This window comes from Chlamydotis macqueenii, chromosome 1 (genome assembly GCF_036417535.1).
Source record: "Chlamydotis macqueenii isolate bChlMac1 chromosome 1, bChlMac1.mat, whole genome shotgun sequence".
In the NCBI taxonomy this organism is placed as follows: domain Eukaryota; kingdom Metazoa; phylum Chordata; class Aves; order Otidiformes; family Otididae; genus Chlamydotis; species Chlamydotis macqueenii.
The window spans coordinates 11,896,190-11,908,829 of NC_141556.1; the positions used below are offsets into that span (position 1 = coordinate 11,896,190).

General features: G+C 38.3%; 1 protein-coding gene across 1 annotated transcript in view; it reads left to right on the forward strand.

Annotated features, from left to right (window-relative positions):
• The window catches only part of SEMA3C (semaphorin 3C), a 125,416-nt gene that overhangs the window by 73,327 nt on the left and 39,449 nt on the right, over window positions 1-12,640 (forward strand). The window contains exons 5-7 of the mRNA XM_086745740.1: window positions 3,786-3,905; window positions 7,642-7,732; window positions 11,558-11,677. Coding sequence (XP_086601866.1) covers window positions 3,786-3,905; window positions 7,642-7,732; window positions 11,558-11,677 — 331 coding nt within the window. The remainder of the gene's footprint in view (window positions 1-3,785; window positions 3,906-7,641; window positions 7,733-11,557; window positions 11,678-12,640) is intronic.

Genomic DNA, 12,640 nt, shown 5'->3' on the forward strand with positions numbered 1-12,640 from the left:
TCACCTACTTGTGATAGACTGGTTAAGGAATTTTCTTTTCTTTGAAATATGGAAGTTCATTAGTCTTAGTCATGTTTCCAACGTATGATGACACTCTTCTAGGGCAAAAATAGGAAAAATGTAGATGATCCAAGAGAAGCATGGCCAGCAGGTTGAGGGAGCTGATTCTGCCCCTCTACTCTGCTCTTGTGAGACCCCACCTGGAGCACTGTGTCCAGCTCTGCAGTCTTCAACATAAGAAGGATGTGGACCTATTGGAGCAGGTCCAGAGGAGGGTCACGAAGATGATCAGAGGGCTGGAGGACTTCTCCTATGAGGACAGACTGAGACAGTTTGGGGCTGTTCAGCCTGGAGCTGAGGAGGCTCCAGGGACACCTTACAGTGGTCTTCCAGTGCCTCAAGGGGGCCTACAAGAAAGATGTGGAGAAACTCTTTACCAGGGCCCATTGTGATAGGACGAAAGGTAATGGTAGATTCAGGTAGAGGTAGATTCAGACTGAACATAAGGAATTTTATTTTTTTTTAAAATGAGGGTGGTGAAACACTGGAACAGATTGCCCAGAGAGGTGGTTGATGCCCCATCCCTGGAAACATTCAAGGTCAGGCTGGATGAGGCTCTGAGCAACCTGATCTGGCTGGAAATGTCCCTGCTCCTTGCAGGGGGGTTGGACTAGATGACCTTTAAAGGTCCCTTCCAACCCAAACTATTCTACGGTTCTATGATTCTAGTAACTACTGAACTCTCTAGAGAACTTTTAATCTTGGATATTTAGTGGTGAGACTTCCCTAGCTTTTAATCATAGAATCATAGAATAGTTAGGGTTGGAAGGGACCTTTAGACGTCTGTTGCTGGATTAATGGATAGATTTCTGGACAGAACCTCTGTTTTGACAACAGTTCAGTTGTGGGCACAGCTAATATCCTATAACGTTGTTAATTAAGAATGTCCATTTGCATCAACTTTATCTGATTTTTTAATCCCAGCTGTGCAATGCAGAAAAAAAATTAAGTTCCAAAAATAGAAGTTCACATTGTTTCTTATTATTTGTCCTCAAGAGTTTAAAAGAGAGAATAAAAAGTTACTATAAAGCAAGTGTTGCTCCCACTGAAATCAATGATGTGTCTTATTGAAAGATCACTTAAATAATGAGAAAAAGAGAACCCAATGCTAAATCACTGTTTGCAACTTAAAATTTTTAGTTTGATTTTAATAGCATTCTTGTGAGTTTCATTCCTGATAATAATGGGAGAAGCAGAGAATGGATTCAGAAGAATTAAGAGTTTCAAATGAAAAAAAAAAAAAAGGAGGAAGGGGAGTGAAAGCATGATAACATTTGGCCTATCAGAGAATAGTGATTATCACAAGATAAAAGCATAATAGATAGACTTGGAGCAGCCAGTGAAGGACTTTATGCAATCAGCAAATTCTTTTCCAAGGAGATTTGAAGGGGAAGGTTCATTTGCCCTGTCGTTAGACAAACATTGGTATCTGAATTTGTCTTCTTTGACTGCCTTTTTCATTACCAAAATGAAATTGTCACCTCTAAATAGTATGTTCATCAGGCTAACTCGAATGCTTAGAGAGGTATGACATCTATTTCTCTCCATTTACTGTGGTGCGATCCCAGGGCATAGGTGTCTGACTTTCAGATGTCTAAGTAAGGCAATTCCCCAGACACTGTTACTGAGTAGGTTTTGGTATTAGCTCCAAGAGAAGCACCAGTGGTGTGTGAGTATCTAGAGCTTAGCCATCACTTTTGACAAACATCCATCCTGAAGACAAATATTTCATGTCACCTCACATCAGACTGATTTAAAAGCACAAATTACTCCAATATCAAGGAAAGGGAAATAAACTGAAGCATAGGTGCTCTTGAATGGCAGTCCTACAGAATATATTCTGAAATAACAATTTTCTGCTTTCTTGAGTTGTGGAGTCACAGTGTAGTACCCGGATTAATCATGTAGCGTATTGCAAATGGAGTTCAGTGGTTCAACACTAGAGAGATGGGCAAAGGCTCAGAGAAGATCTTCCTGCCAGAGAGCACTAAAATATGAGAATGTTGGTATTGAGCCAACTTGTGTTACTTATCTGTAAATCACAGAATCACAGAACAGAATTAGAGAATCATAGAATAGTTTGACTTGGATCTTTAAGGGTCATCTAGTCCAGCCTCCCTGTCAGGGACATCTTCCACTAGACCAGGTCACTCAGAGCCCTGTTCAACCTGATCCTCAATATTGAAATCAGCAGTGAAGAGAGATGAGGACACAGTATATGTCAGATGGTTACCTCAGAAGGCTGTCCTTAAGGGAAAGAGTCATTCATCTAATCACCCTGTGTTCTGGCCAAAGACACTTTGGAAAGCGCATGGCATGGTACTGAAGCAGAGTAGCAGGTGCCACATACCAGTGCTGTTCATGCAGACATTGTTGCCTGGTCCTAATCTCCGAAGACTTTCATTGTGAGATTTCTCAGCATGTAATTCTTTATCTAGGAGTCTTCTAGAAAAGTTTTCTGCAAACAGCAAGAAAAGAAAGCATCAGCTTACACTCATGGTATACCTTCACCTGTCCTTCCTCCAGTTCCACAGCCATAATGTGGATTTGTAGTATTGCTGAGAAAAACCCAGCTTTCATAGCAAGACATTAGTAAAGCCATCTTTGAGCAAAACTAAGATAGTTAGATATGAGAAAATGGAAACTTCTAGGAACAGCCCTCAGCTTTAGAGAAACAATACGTTTTGAAGGGGTTAAAGGATATTTCTGATATAGCTAGAGCTAACACTTCACTGAAGAAATGCAATGTTCCCTGTAGAGAAACTCCTAAGAACTCTGAATTACCTACAGTTATGAACCAGTTTTCAGATGTTGTAGTGCAGTACCAGCTCCTGCTGAAGCAAAAATGTGAATGCCTTTAAATATAAATAAACTGTTCAGTCTGCTGTACAAGGATTAACTCCACTGATTTTCATGAAGATGACTGATGACACGGTTTCCAATCCTGTGCTCACAAAACACATGCAATTCTCACTGTCTTTAGTGAAGGTTTGTATGATTGAAGATGAAGGTAGTTCTGAGATCTCAGTAAGAAAAATATTCAGTTTTTCAACCTAAAATGCATTAACATTTGATCATAGTCAAAAAAGAAAAGTGCAAGAGAAGAAAGGGGTATGCTGGAAGGAGAAAACTGTAAATCCAGTAGCGTGAAACTGTGTGCCATTTAGCATTCTGTCTTAATTTTCATGCCAATTTGAAGATGTTACCGTTGATCTTCAATATGAAGCAACAATTCACTGCAAACTTGCTTTGTGTTGTTCAGAATTTTAATGTTTTTGAAAGAAATTGTTTACACAAATTATGGGACCTGAGATTTGGGCTTGCTTTGTTTTTTAATTAGCTCCAGCTATGATGAAAAAATTAGAGGAAAAAAAGAGACTGTTTTGGAGATATCCATAAAGAAACTTCATACGGTTACTTCTTGTTTTCCTGCAGAGACCCTGCTTCTTTCTGTGCAGGTCTGTGGATGAAAATTAGATCGCTGTGTGGAAATAGGAATGTGACATGCACTCTTCTATGACTCCCCTGTAGTGCTCTATCAATGCCTAGTTCCCAGACTAGACAAAATAGTGTGAAAAGAAAACCAAAGTCTATAGCTGTTCAAAATCTAGAGACTGCCAAACTCAGTGGTCCACAAAAATTATAAACCGTGTATATTACCTAGAGTTCCCAACATCTAATAACATTTGCCAATGTGATATTATTTTTTTCTGTTTTCCTGGCAGCATGGCTGTGGAAATTTTGTGCGTGTGATACAGTCGTACAATCGCACACACCTGTACGTCTGCGGCAGCGGCGCCTTCAGCCCCGTGTGTGTGTATGTCAACAGAGGGCGCAGGTCCGAGGTAAGTCTCTTTTAATTCCATCCACTCATTCTGTGGTGCTTCTTACTAGTGTTACGTAAAACTCAAATTTTTGAAAATGCAAAAATCAGTGATCTGAATAGGTTCCTTCACCCATGTTAAACAGAAGAAGAACAAAGATCTATAGATTTCTGTCCTGTTACCATCAAAAAGCAAAGCCATGATCAAAAGCCATACCTCAAATATGAAAGTCATCCGAAATTCCACAGTCATACCAAATGCAGGGCTACATTTGATAATACTTTTTGTTTGACATTTTCTGGTGAATTCATTCCTACTATTTGTTGGAAAAACTGCCAAGAAATACTTGAAAGGAAATAGCCAGTCAGATAAAAAGTAAAATATGCAGTCCACTTTTTATAACTTCCATGTGTTACTGGTTCCTGGGAGAAGCCTTTATGTGGGCTAACTATTCAAGTATGTGAAGGTTTGCTGGACTTCAGCTTAATACCCACTAGATGCGATCCCAGTACAGGTAGCTTTCATCTACTACTCACGTTTTGCCCCGGTAGATTCTGCTGGGATGAAGTCAGTAAGTTTTCTCATCACTGAGATTTTTTCAGTTTCACTGTATATTTTCAATATACAAAGTACCAGATGTTTCAGAAGTATATTGTCCAAGTTTCCTGATTTGAAAGTGAAATGTTTGTTTATGTGCAACTGTAATAGGTAATAAATTAAGCAACCAGAAGGAGAAAGAAAAGCACTTAACCGAGACCCAGCACCTCAGTAGCTTTTGGGTCAGATTCGTGTCTACAGGCACAGGGGTGTGCAATATATTTTTCTGTACAGTATGGAAGCAGATGTGTTGGGGAGGAAGATCAGAGAGTGCTACCTGGAGTTTTGCCATGTGAGGGCAGCTTTAAAAGCTGGGTTGGCTCCTAGGCAAGACACTGGGAAATTCATCACTGGTTTCATTGGAAGTGGGATGGGAATTCTGGCCAAGACCCAAGACTACTGCAGAGGTTTCCAGGGCGGTGATAAATCCTTATTTTTCCAGGTACATTTGCATGGGATGATCTCAGTGACTTTTGGTAGATCCCTACCTGGCTCCAGCCGACTTAACAGAGTATATAGTCTAAATCATTGCATCTTCAGTCCTAATGGAAGATCTGAAAGTAGAGGTTCATAGGCCTGGATTTAAAAGCACAAGCGAGCAGAACTTAATAAGTAAATACATCCTTCTGGTTAACAGAGTCTTCATTAATTTATTTTATTTATTTTGAAACTGAGGTCAGCTTTCCTCAGCATTATCCTGTTTTTGACAGATTATTTAAAATATGGAAAGTGATCTCATTTGTCTCCAATTAATGCAATATTCCTTTATTAGCTTAAGTAGTAGTACTGTAGCCCAGATATCTTTGTATCTTATTATTTTGGAGTTTTTTGTAAATGAGATTGGGAGGGAGGGGAAGAGCAGGAAATGACATCTACAGATGATGCAAGATGTTAAATTTCTTAAGTTAAAAATAAAGAGACATGTCTTGGAAGAGTAGAATTGGCTTCACTTAGCCTGTCTTTATAGCTGCATGCCTATGATCAATTGATTAAATAAACTGCTGTTTCAGACGTCTGGAGTCTGTCAGACAGTGGACTGTAGGCATCACATGCTCAAAGCCATTACTGTACAGGCCAACAATAGCATAACAGTTTTAAACCAAGCATTTCCTTCTGAACTCATTGCATATATCAGTGCATGACTAATTAATAGAACAGAATGAAGAACTATGCAGTGCTGATGGGACTAGTGAGAACTCATTTTTTCCCCTGCTTTTATCATTTTACCTTTAATTTAGCACAGTTTTCCATGCACAGAAGGCTGTTCTTGCATGTGTAAAATGGATATTTTAGAAAGCACACGTGTTTTTCTCTAAAAGCTACAAACCTGACAGAGTCGTATCCAACAGTCCTAAGAACTGGGCCTGTTTTGCTCTTTTGTCTCCAGGATTCCACATAATCTCACAAAAAAAAAGGTGGCCTCATTGATGAGGCAGAATGTTGCTCTTTTCCCTGAAACAGAGGTTGAAAAATAATGAATTTTCTTGCTTGGCAAACTTGATACTTTGGTCTTTGTTAATGTCTCTCTCAGTCAGTCATATTCTAATGTCAAAGTAAACATAAACAGAAGGAAATGTAATCACTAAATGAATTAATTATAGGCTAAAAAGCAGTTTAATATATATGAAAATCAAGTGTAATGCTGGAACTAGTTTAATAGTGCAGTAACAGGCATTTTGAATTGTAAATTGTGGTATAACGTAGTAAATATGAACTAACATCAAGCTGCATATTAATCTAGAATTAAAATAACAACAAAACCCCCTAAGATCATATTAGAAACTTCATACTTATGTTCTAACATTGTTTAGACAACTTATTACAAAAGGAATAGATAAGATCTCTGTAATTAAAGTAGGCAAAACAGAAGAGGGGGAAAAGCAATAGGGGATAATGGATATGGAAACTTCCTGCTGTAGCTGAGCGTTTCAGGTTGGAGTCTCCAGTTCGCTGTCACCAGATGGCTGCTCAGTGATCTGTGTGGCATCCCCGTTCCCCTGGGATTTGCAGTAATTGTGAAAGGTGAAAGGGAAAGGGAATATAAGGAGCTGCCCTTAGTTGAGTAAGTAATATGTTGTCATCTATATCACAGAAGGTTTTCCTCGTAATTTTTGTCAGCTACCTTTTCCTGCTGAAACAGAGATATTTTAAGTTTGTCTGTTTTTTTCCCTTTGTGATTCTGTCTTTTGGCCTTCTATTAAAGATTAGAAGTTTGTTATAGGAGGCCAGGAACAAGTTGTTTGTTTGGTATACAATGGTATGCGAGGAGGTGTGATGGATGGATGTTTCTGCCAGTACTGACTACAGTTTTTAAGGAACAGACTTGGACCTGGAAGTCCCTTCTTGCTCAGCATACTGTGCTTTTCAGTATCACTGGGAACCAAGAGGTGAAGAGGTGAACAAAGATGGTTGAATTTTCTGAAGACATTTAGACTGTTTGCATTTCAAACTGTAGTCCAGGTTGCTTCTACTTTGCCAAATAGATTCACTATTTATAAATCACATAAAATATGAACAAAGCCTCATACTAAGATCCCTAAATAGCAAAAAATTTCCAAGAGATTTCAGACTATGGCAAGAGATGTTGATAAATAATCTATCACTGTGGAATTGAAGCTCTACACATAATCCAAGAGATTATATTGAAAAAAATAAGCATGATTTAGGGGATTTTTGGAGGTTTGATAGCTCAGTGAAAAGCATATTATTTATACTATCACCAAATGACAGTTTTCATAAGAGATTTTTATTTAATATATATTATTCTTTTAGTAGCTTTATTATAGTGCCCTAGATTAGTATAAGCACCAGCATGTATTCAGCAAATAAATGATAAATAACTTCAAAAACGCAGAAGTAATCTCCACAGATGTTATTACAGACTTCAGTCATCCTCTCCAAAATGTATTGAGCTAGAGGAAAAATTCTCGGTTTCTGTGTCTTGACTTTATAACAAGAGTATTGAAAATAACTGGGTACCAATGAAAAAGTTGTCTAAAAAGATTATGAAATTCTAGATTGGAAAGCTAAACTGCTGATAGTACAGCAAAAGTGCCCAGCGGTGCTGAGCATTGTTAATGGTGGAAATGGCCAAGCATGAAAATCACTTTACATCTGATGGTTTCTGAAATGAGAAGTGACACACAAATCTGTATTGCAGGAACAAATCTTCAAGATCGACTCCAAGTGTGAATCAGGGAAGGGACGTTGTTCTTTCAACCCTAATGTGAACACGGTGTCTGTTATGATCAGTAAGTAAAGATACTCCAAGTTGCTGAGGTCTAAACCTGTATGATCATGCGTGGTGTGGATGACAGGATGCCTGAAATGAGCTGGACACAGAATTCAGCCTCCAAGGAGTGGTACCTCATGTCTGGCTGATGGGCACAAGGGCTGGGTCCATCCTTGTTTCAAGGTTTACGTGAAGGTAAAGCTGGGTGTACAGATGAAATGCAGAATTAAGATGCTGAAAGGGAGAGAGAGAGAAACAGAAAACAAAAGATTGTACCTTTTCCAGCTTACACATTTTTTCCCAGGGTTAGTTTCAACTTTGCATTACCCTGTCTAGCATTTTATGTTTGAACAGTTTCTGACCCTGTTCATCCTAGACAGCACTTGTGTCTCATTGAATTATTTGTAAAATCTCAGAGTATCCAGGAAAAGAAAGCCTGAAGACTTCAGTTACTCTGAATTTCATTTTTGTTGTCATCTCTGCTGTAGAGCCCACCAGCTATTGCAAGACTCTTTTCATTCTTCAGTTGGCTTTATACCCAACCAATTTTACAATTTTCTTCCAGTTGAAAGGCCAGAAAGTGATACAACCGACACATCTCAAATACTCTTGTGAATTGGTGGTGACTGTACTCAGTGACTGTGAGATATACCCCGTACAAAGAATTACTGCAGTGCCTATTGCACACCTAACTGAAAACTCAAAGGGGGCATATGCTTTGTACAAGCTAAGTCATCAGTAAAATAAACTTTTTTTTTTCAACCAAGAGACGTGTTATATATACTTAGTATAACCTGACCTTTCACATTTGCAGCATGTTCACAGACTTCTAGTGCCAAAGCCTTGATTTTTCAACATGTGCCTACTCCTTGCTATATTTTTGGCTATGGAGGGAACAGCAGTTGCACAGATTTTTCAGACTTTCTTAGCAAAAAAAAACTTAATGCACACAGACACTGTGTATTTCACCCAAGGTTTACAAGGGAACAGTGTGTGGTGTTTCTACCATTTGACTTCCACTGAAATAAATGGCAATTACATATTGTGCCAGATATTTCCTTTAAAGTTTGAGTCTTATGGAGCTTAAGAGAAGTGTCATGGTCTGTTAAAAATCTAAATTAACTTTTTTTTTTTATTACTCATTGCAAATATATTTAGTACAAAGGACAAGTAATTTTATTTACAGATACCTTTAGAAGACAGACAAATGCTACTTAGATGCCTCTCTGAACCTTGGCTGCACTTGTATCTTTATCTCATTACTCATCTATGCTCGGTGTTTGCAGACACTCACTGTGTGAAGAAAATGTTTGTTCAAAGTCAATGATGGATTAATCCACTGCTACTCATCGCTGTTCTGGTACTACTAAGTGAATCAACAGTCATTAATAGATAAGGTTTCCTTTCCTTGTTCCTTCTGGATTTTATGAAACACCATTGAAGTACATTGTTTCTGAATTACTGTATATACAGTAAGCTGATTTTCTTTTTCTGCAGTAGATCTATGGCAGCTTTGTTCATCTTAGTAGACTATGTTATCTTCCTTGATGTCTCAGTTATGTGACTGAAAAGACCTTTGCTAGTGTTTGACTTATCTTACATGACATAATTAATCTACAAAGTTTAAATTATTCCACAAAGGTCACATTCTCTTTCAAAAGAATCCCACAGATTGAGTTTTATACTTTCTCCCTGGTACTACAAAGTCCAGTTACTTCAAAAACATTAAGCATGAATGAATTTAGCATCAATACCCATGCCAGAAAAGGGAAGATTTTGTAAATCACAGCTTGAGTTAAAGTGCAAGGACTGAGCCCATGTGCTGGACTCTCCTTTGAGCATTCTTCTGCGGGAGGAATTCCTTCCCCTCACTTCAGAAGATGGGAAATACTGGGTAACTCTTCCACAACAAAAGAACCATTTTAAAATATAGCTGCTATTTCTTGACAATTTTGGGCATCACCAGCCTAGAATAAAGCAGGAAAGTTGATTCATCCTTCAGAGGAAAAGTGATGCTATAAAACCAAATTTGAACTTGGAACAATTTACCGTTGTACAAAGAAACCTTTTCATCAAAGCAGTGAAAAATGTGCTTTGAAGAAGTTTGGCATAACTAGTATGAGGGATGCATGTCTGTCTCCACACCAAGATTTTGAGATATTTATAAAAGCAGACATACCTCATCAATTTAGTAATTCTACTGATAAAGAAGTATGAACTAGTTATGCTGTGCAGACCAAGTGCTGTGCGGAATTTAAGAATCTGACCAAACGAAAGTGGAGCTGAAAGGTATCATCTGATATATGATTACCAAGTAGATGCTAGGAGTGCTTAAGACATAACTAATAGCATTGATATGTAATAGGATTAAAAATACATAGTGTAGTACAATTGTTGAAGTGTGTGCCTATGTGTATATGCATGGGAGTGTACATAACATTGTGAGAACCATAAGCCTAATTTCTTTCAGCCGTAGTAAGAGTAAAGCTCTGATGGACCGAGGCAATGAAGCCAATATATAAAATCAGTTATACATTGATATAGGTCTAACATAATTCTGTCAATAACATGCTCAGGAAGTAAATTCTTCGCAAACATACAATGAATGCATTGTTTAAATCCCCTGTGTATGAATCTTGTCATCACTGGAAGAGATGAGAGCAGAAGAGTGGCTGCTGGCTGTTCTGCAGGGGTTCAGTTCAGGCTGTAGCCAGCAGAAAAAGAAACCAAACCAAATCTCCAGAGTTTTAATTCTCTCATGAGCCAATAGTCTTCCATATTAATGCACACACACGCACACAGAGCACAAAAATAGCCTCAAGCGTTTCTGAAGCTGTGACTCTTGCCAGCTTGACCACACTCTCTGGGTAGTCCAGGAATTCAGACAAAAACATCAATCAAAGGACCCAGCTGTACTGGAATGTATTCAGCCACCACTCCCACTCTGAGAATTAGAGTTTATTTTAGCTACTGTTTTCTACTCTGGGGTTTCATTGTCATTAGTCAGTGGAAATTGCTTGGTTATTCATGGAGTAGAAAATAATAGTATATGTAATTAGATTTATAATTATATATACATATATTTATGCACACACACACAGACTCACACAAACACAGATATACATCCTGACTGATGGACTGAGTTTTCAGCCCTGCACAGGGAGCAGAAGTTCATAGTTCTGTTAATGTGTTGCGTGTCTAATTCTGTTAGAGCAGAATGGCACTATACTTAGAATCAAGTACATAAAAGGGGACAATTGTTGCTCCTATTACTCTGTAAAGTTCAATAATATGATTGTCTGGCCTCTGCAATACTGAAGTCAGCTTGAGGCTGCCTGGAGCAGCCTTGACAATACGGTTGGTAAAAACTGGCACTGATCCATTGACTGCAATAGATCTTGTGCCAGTTTACACCAGCAATAAATTCAGCCCAGTCATTTTGTTCCATAATCAAAAAAAGCTTTTGGAAGTACGTACTTATAAAATTGAGTGTGATTCTTTTTGATAACCCTAGCCTGATTTTCCAGTGATCCTTAGCACTGAAAGTTGAGCAACTAAACTTCATACCAAAGAAGGGTTCACCACATATGCAGTTCTGCTGTTGCATTTAATTATGCAGTTCCCTAAATTCTTTAAGAAAAATCTGATTATTCGCATGCATTCTAGATTGTGTCTTTGTAAATCAGAGGGAAACCCCATTCCCATGACCCAGTATTTATCTGTATAGACTCCTGTGTAAATAAGTAGCTGACGAGTTTAAAATAAAAATAGATCGGTAAATACAGATTTCCCAAAAGCCATAACAATGCATTTGCTTTTTCCCCTCTATTTCAAATCTTTGCAGATGAAGAGCTTTTTTCAGGAATGTATATTGATTTCATGGGGACGGATGCGGCCATTTTTCGGAGTCTGACCAGGAGGAATGCAGTGCGAACCGACCAGCACAATTCCAAGTGGCTGAGTGGTGAGATGCCTTGGTTTTACCAGAGCTTTTAATGGATTTCACAGAGATTCTGTTTTGTTTTGTTTAAAACAAAGAGCTTGTCTTTTAAAGACCTTTTCTCTGAATTTAATTTATGAAGTTGAACCATGAATATATGTGTAAATACATATTGTAAACAATCCACAGACGCATGACTCAACCTCTTTGGCCACCCCACCTGATGGCCTTTTTTGCATTAAGACTGAACCAAACTGTTCAGAGGAAAGTGTATAAAAACTTTTTAAATGGCAAGTGGTCAAACAAACTGACTTATAGGGAAGTACTTTCTCCACCTCTAATGCATCAGACATTGCCTTAAATTGGAGTGCTACATTCTAAGGTTTTTTCCTAATGAATTATCAACTTCAGCTAATTCAGGCTGATTGACCTCTGTACAGAAGACTCACCACCACTTGTATGGGCTCATGTGAATAGAAAAATGATGCAGTCTAAAGTGAGTTTTCTGTCAGAGATCCAACCTTTCCATCAAATTGCTTCAAGATTTATACTGGATTTCAACCGAGCAAGTAATCTTGCATGACCATTGAAAAGATATAACCTTCATGCAGGAAGAGGATGTGCTTCAGACAAAGGAGGAGGTCTTCTGAGGACCTGAGGAATAAATTATTTTGCTCCCTCACTAGTGCTCCTTTGCAGCATTTTACATATACACTTGTTTATCAGCCTCTGATGTAAACTCAAATGCTATTCAAGCATTTGTGTACCCTGTTTTCCTTTTCTGTGTTCCACGAGTTATTTTCCTCTGTTATTTATGTACCTTATTTGTTCTTTTCCTAATGAGCCTTTGCTGTAGTTTAGCCCTGCGCAGGACCAAGCTACACAGTCTCTCACTTACTTCCCCAACCCTCTAAGGGAATGGGGGAGAGATAATATGACAGAAAGCTCAAGGCTTGAGATAAGGACAGGCAGAGATCATTGAAGTTA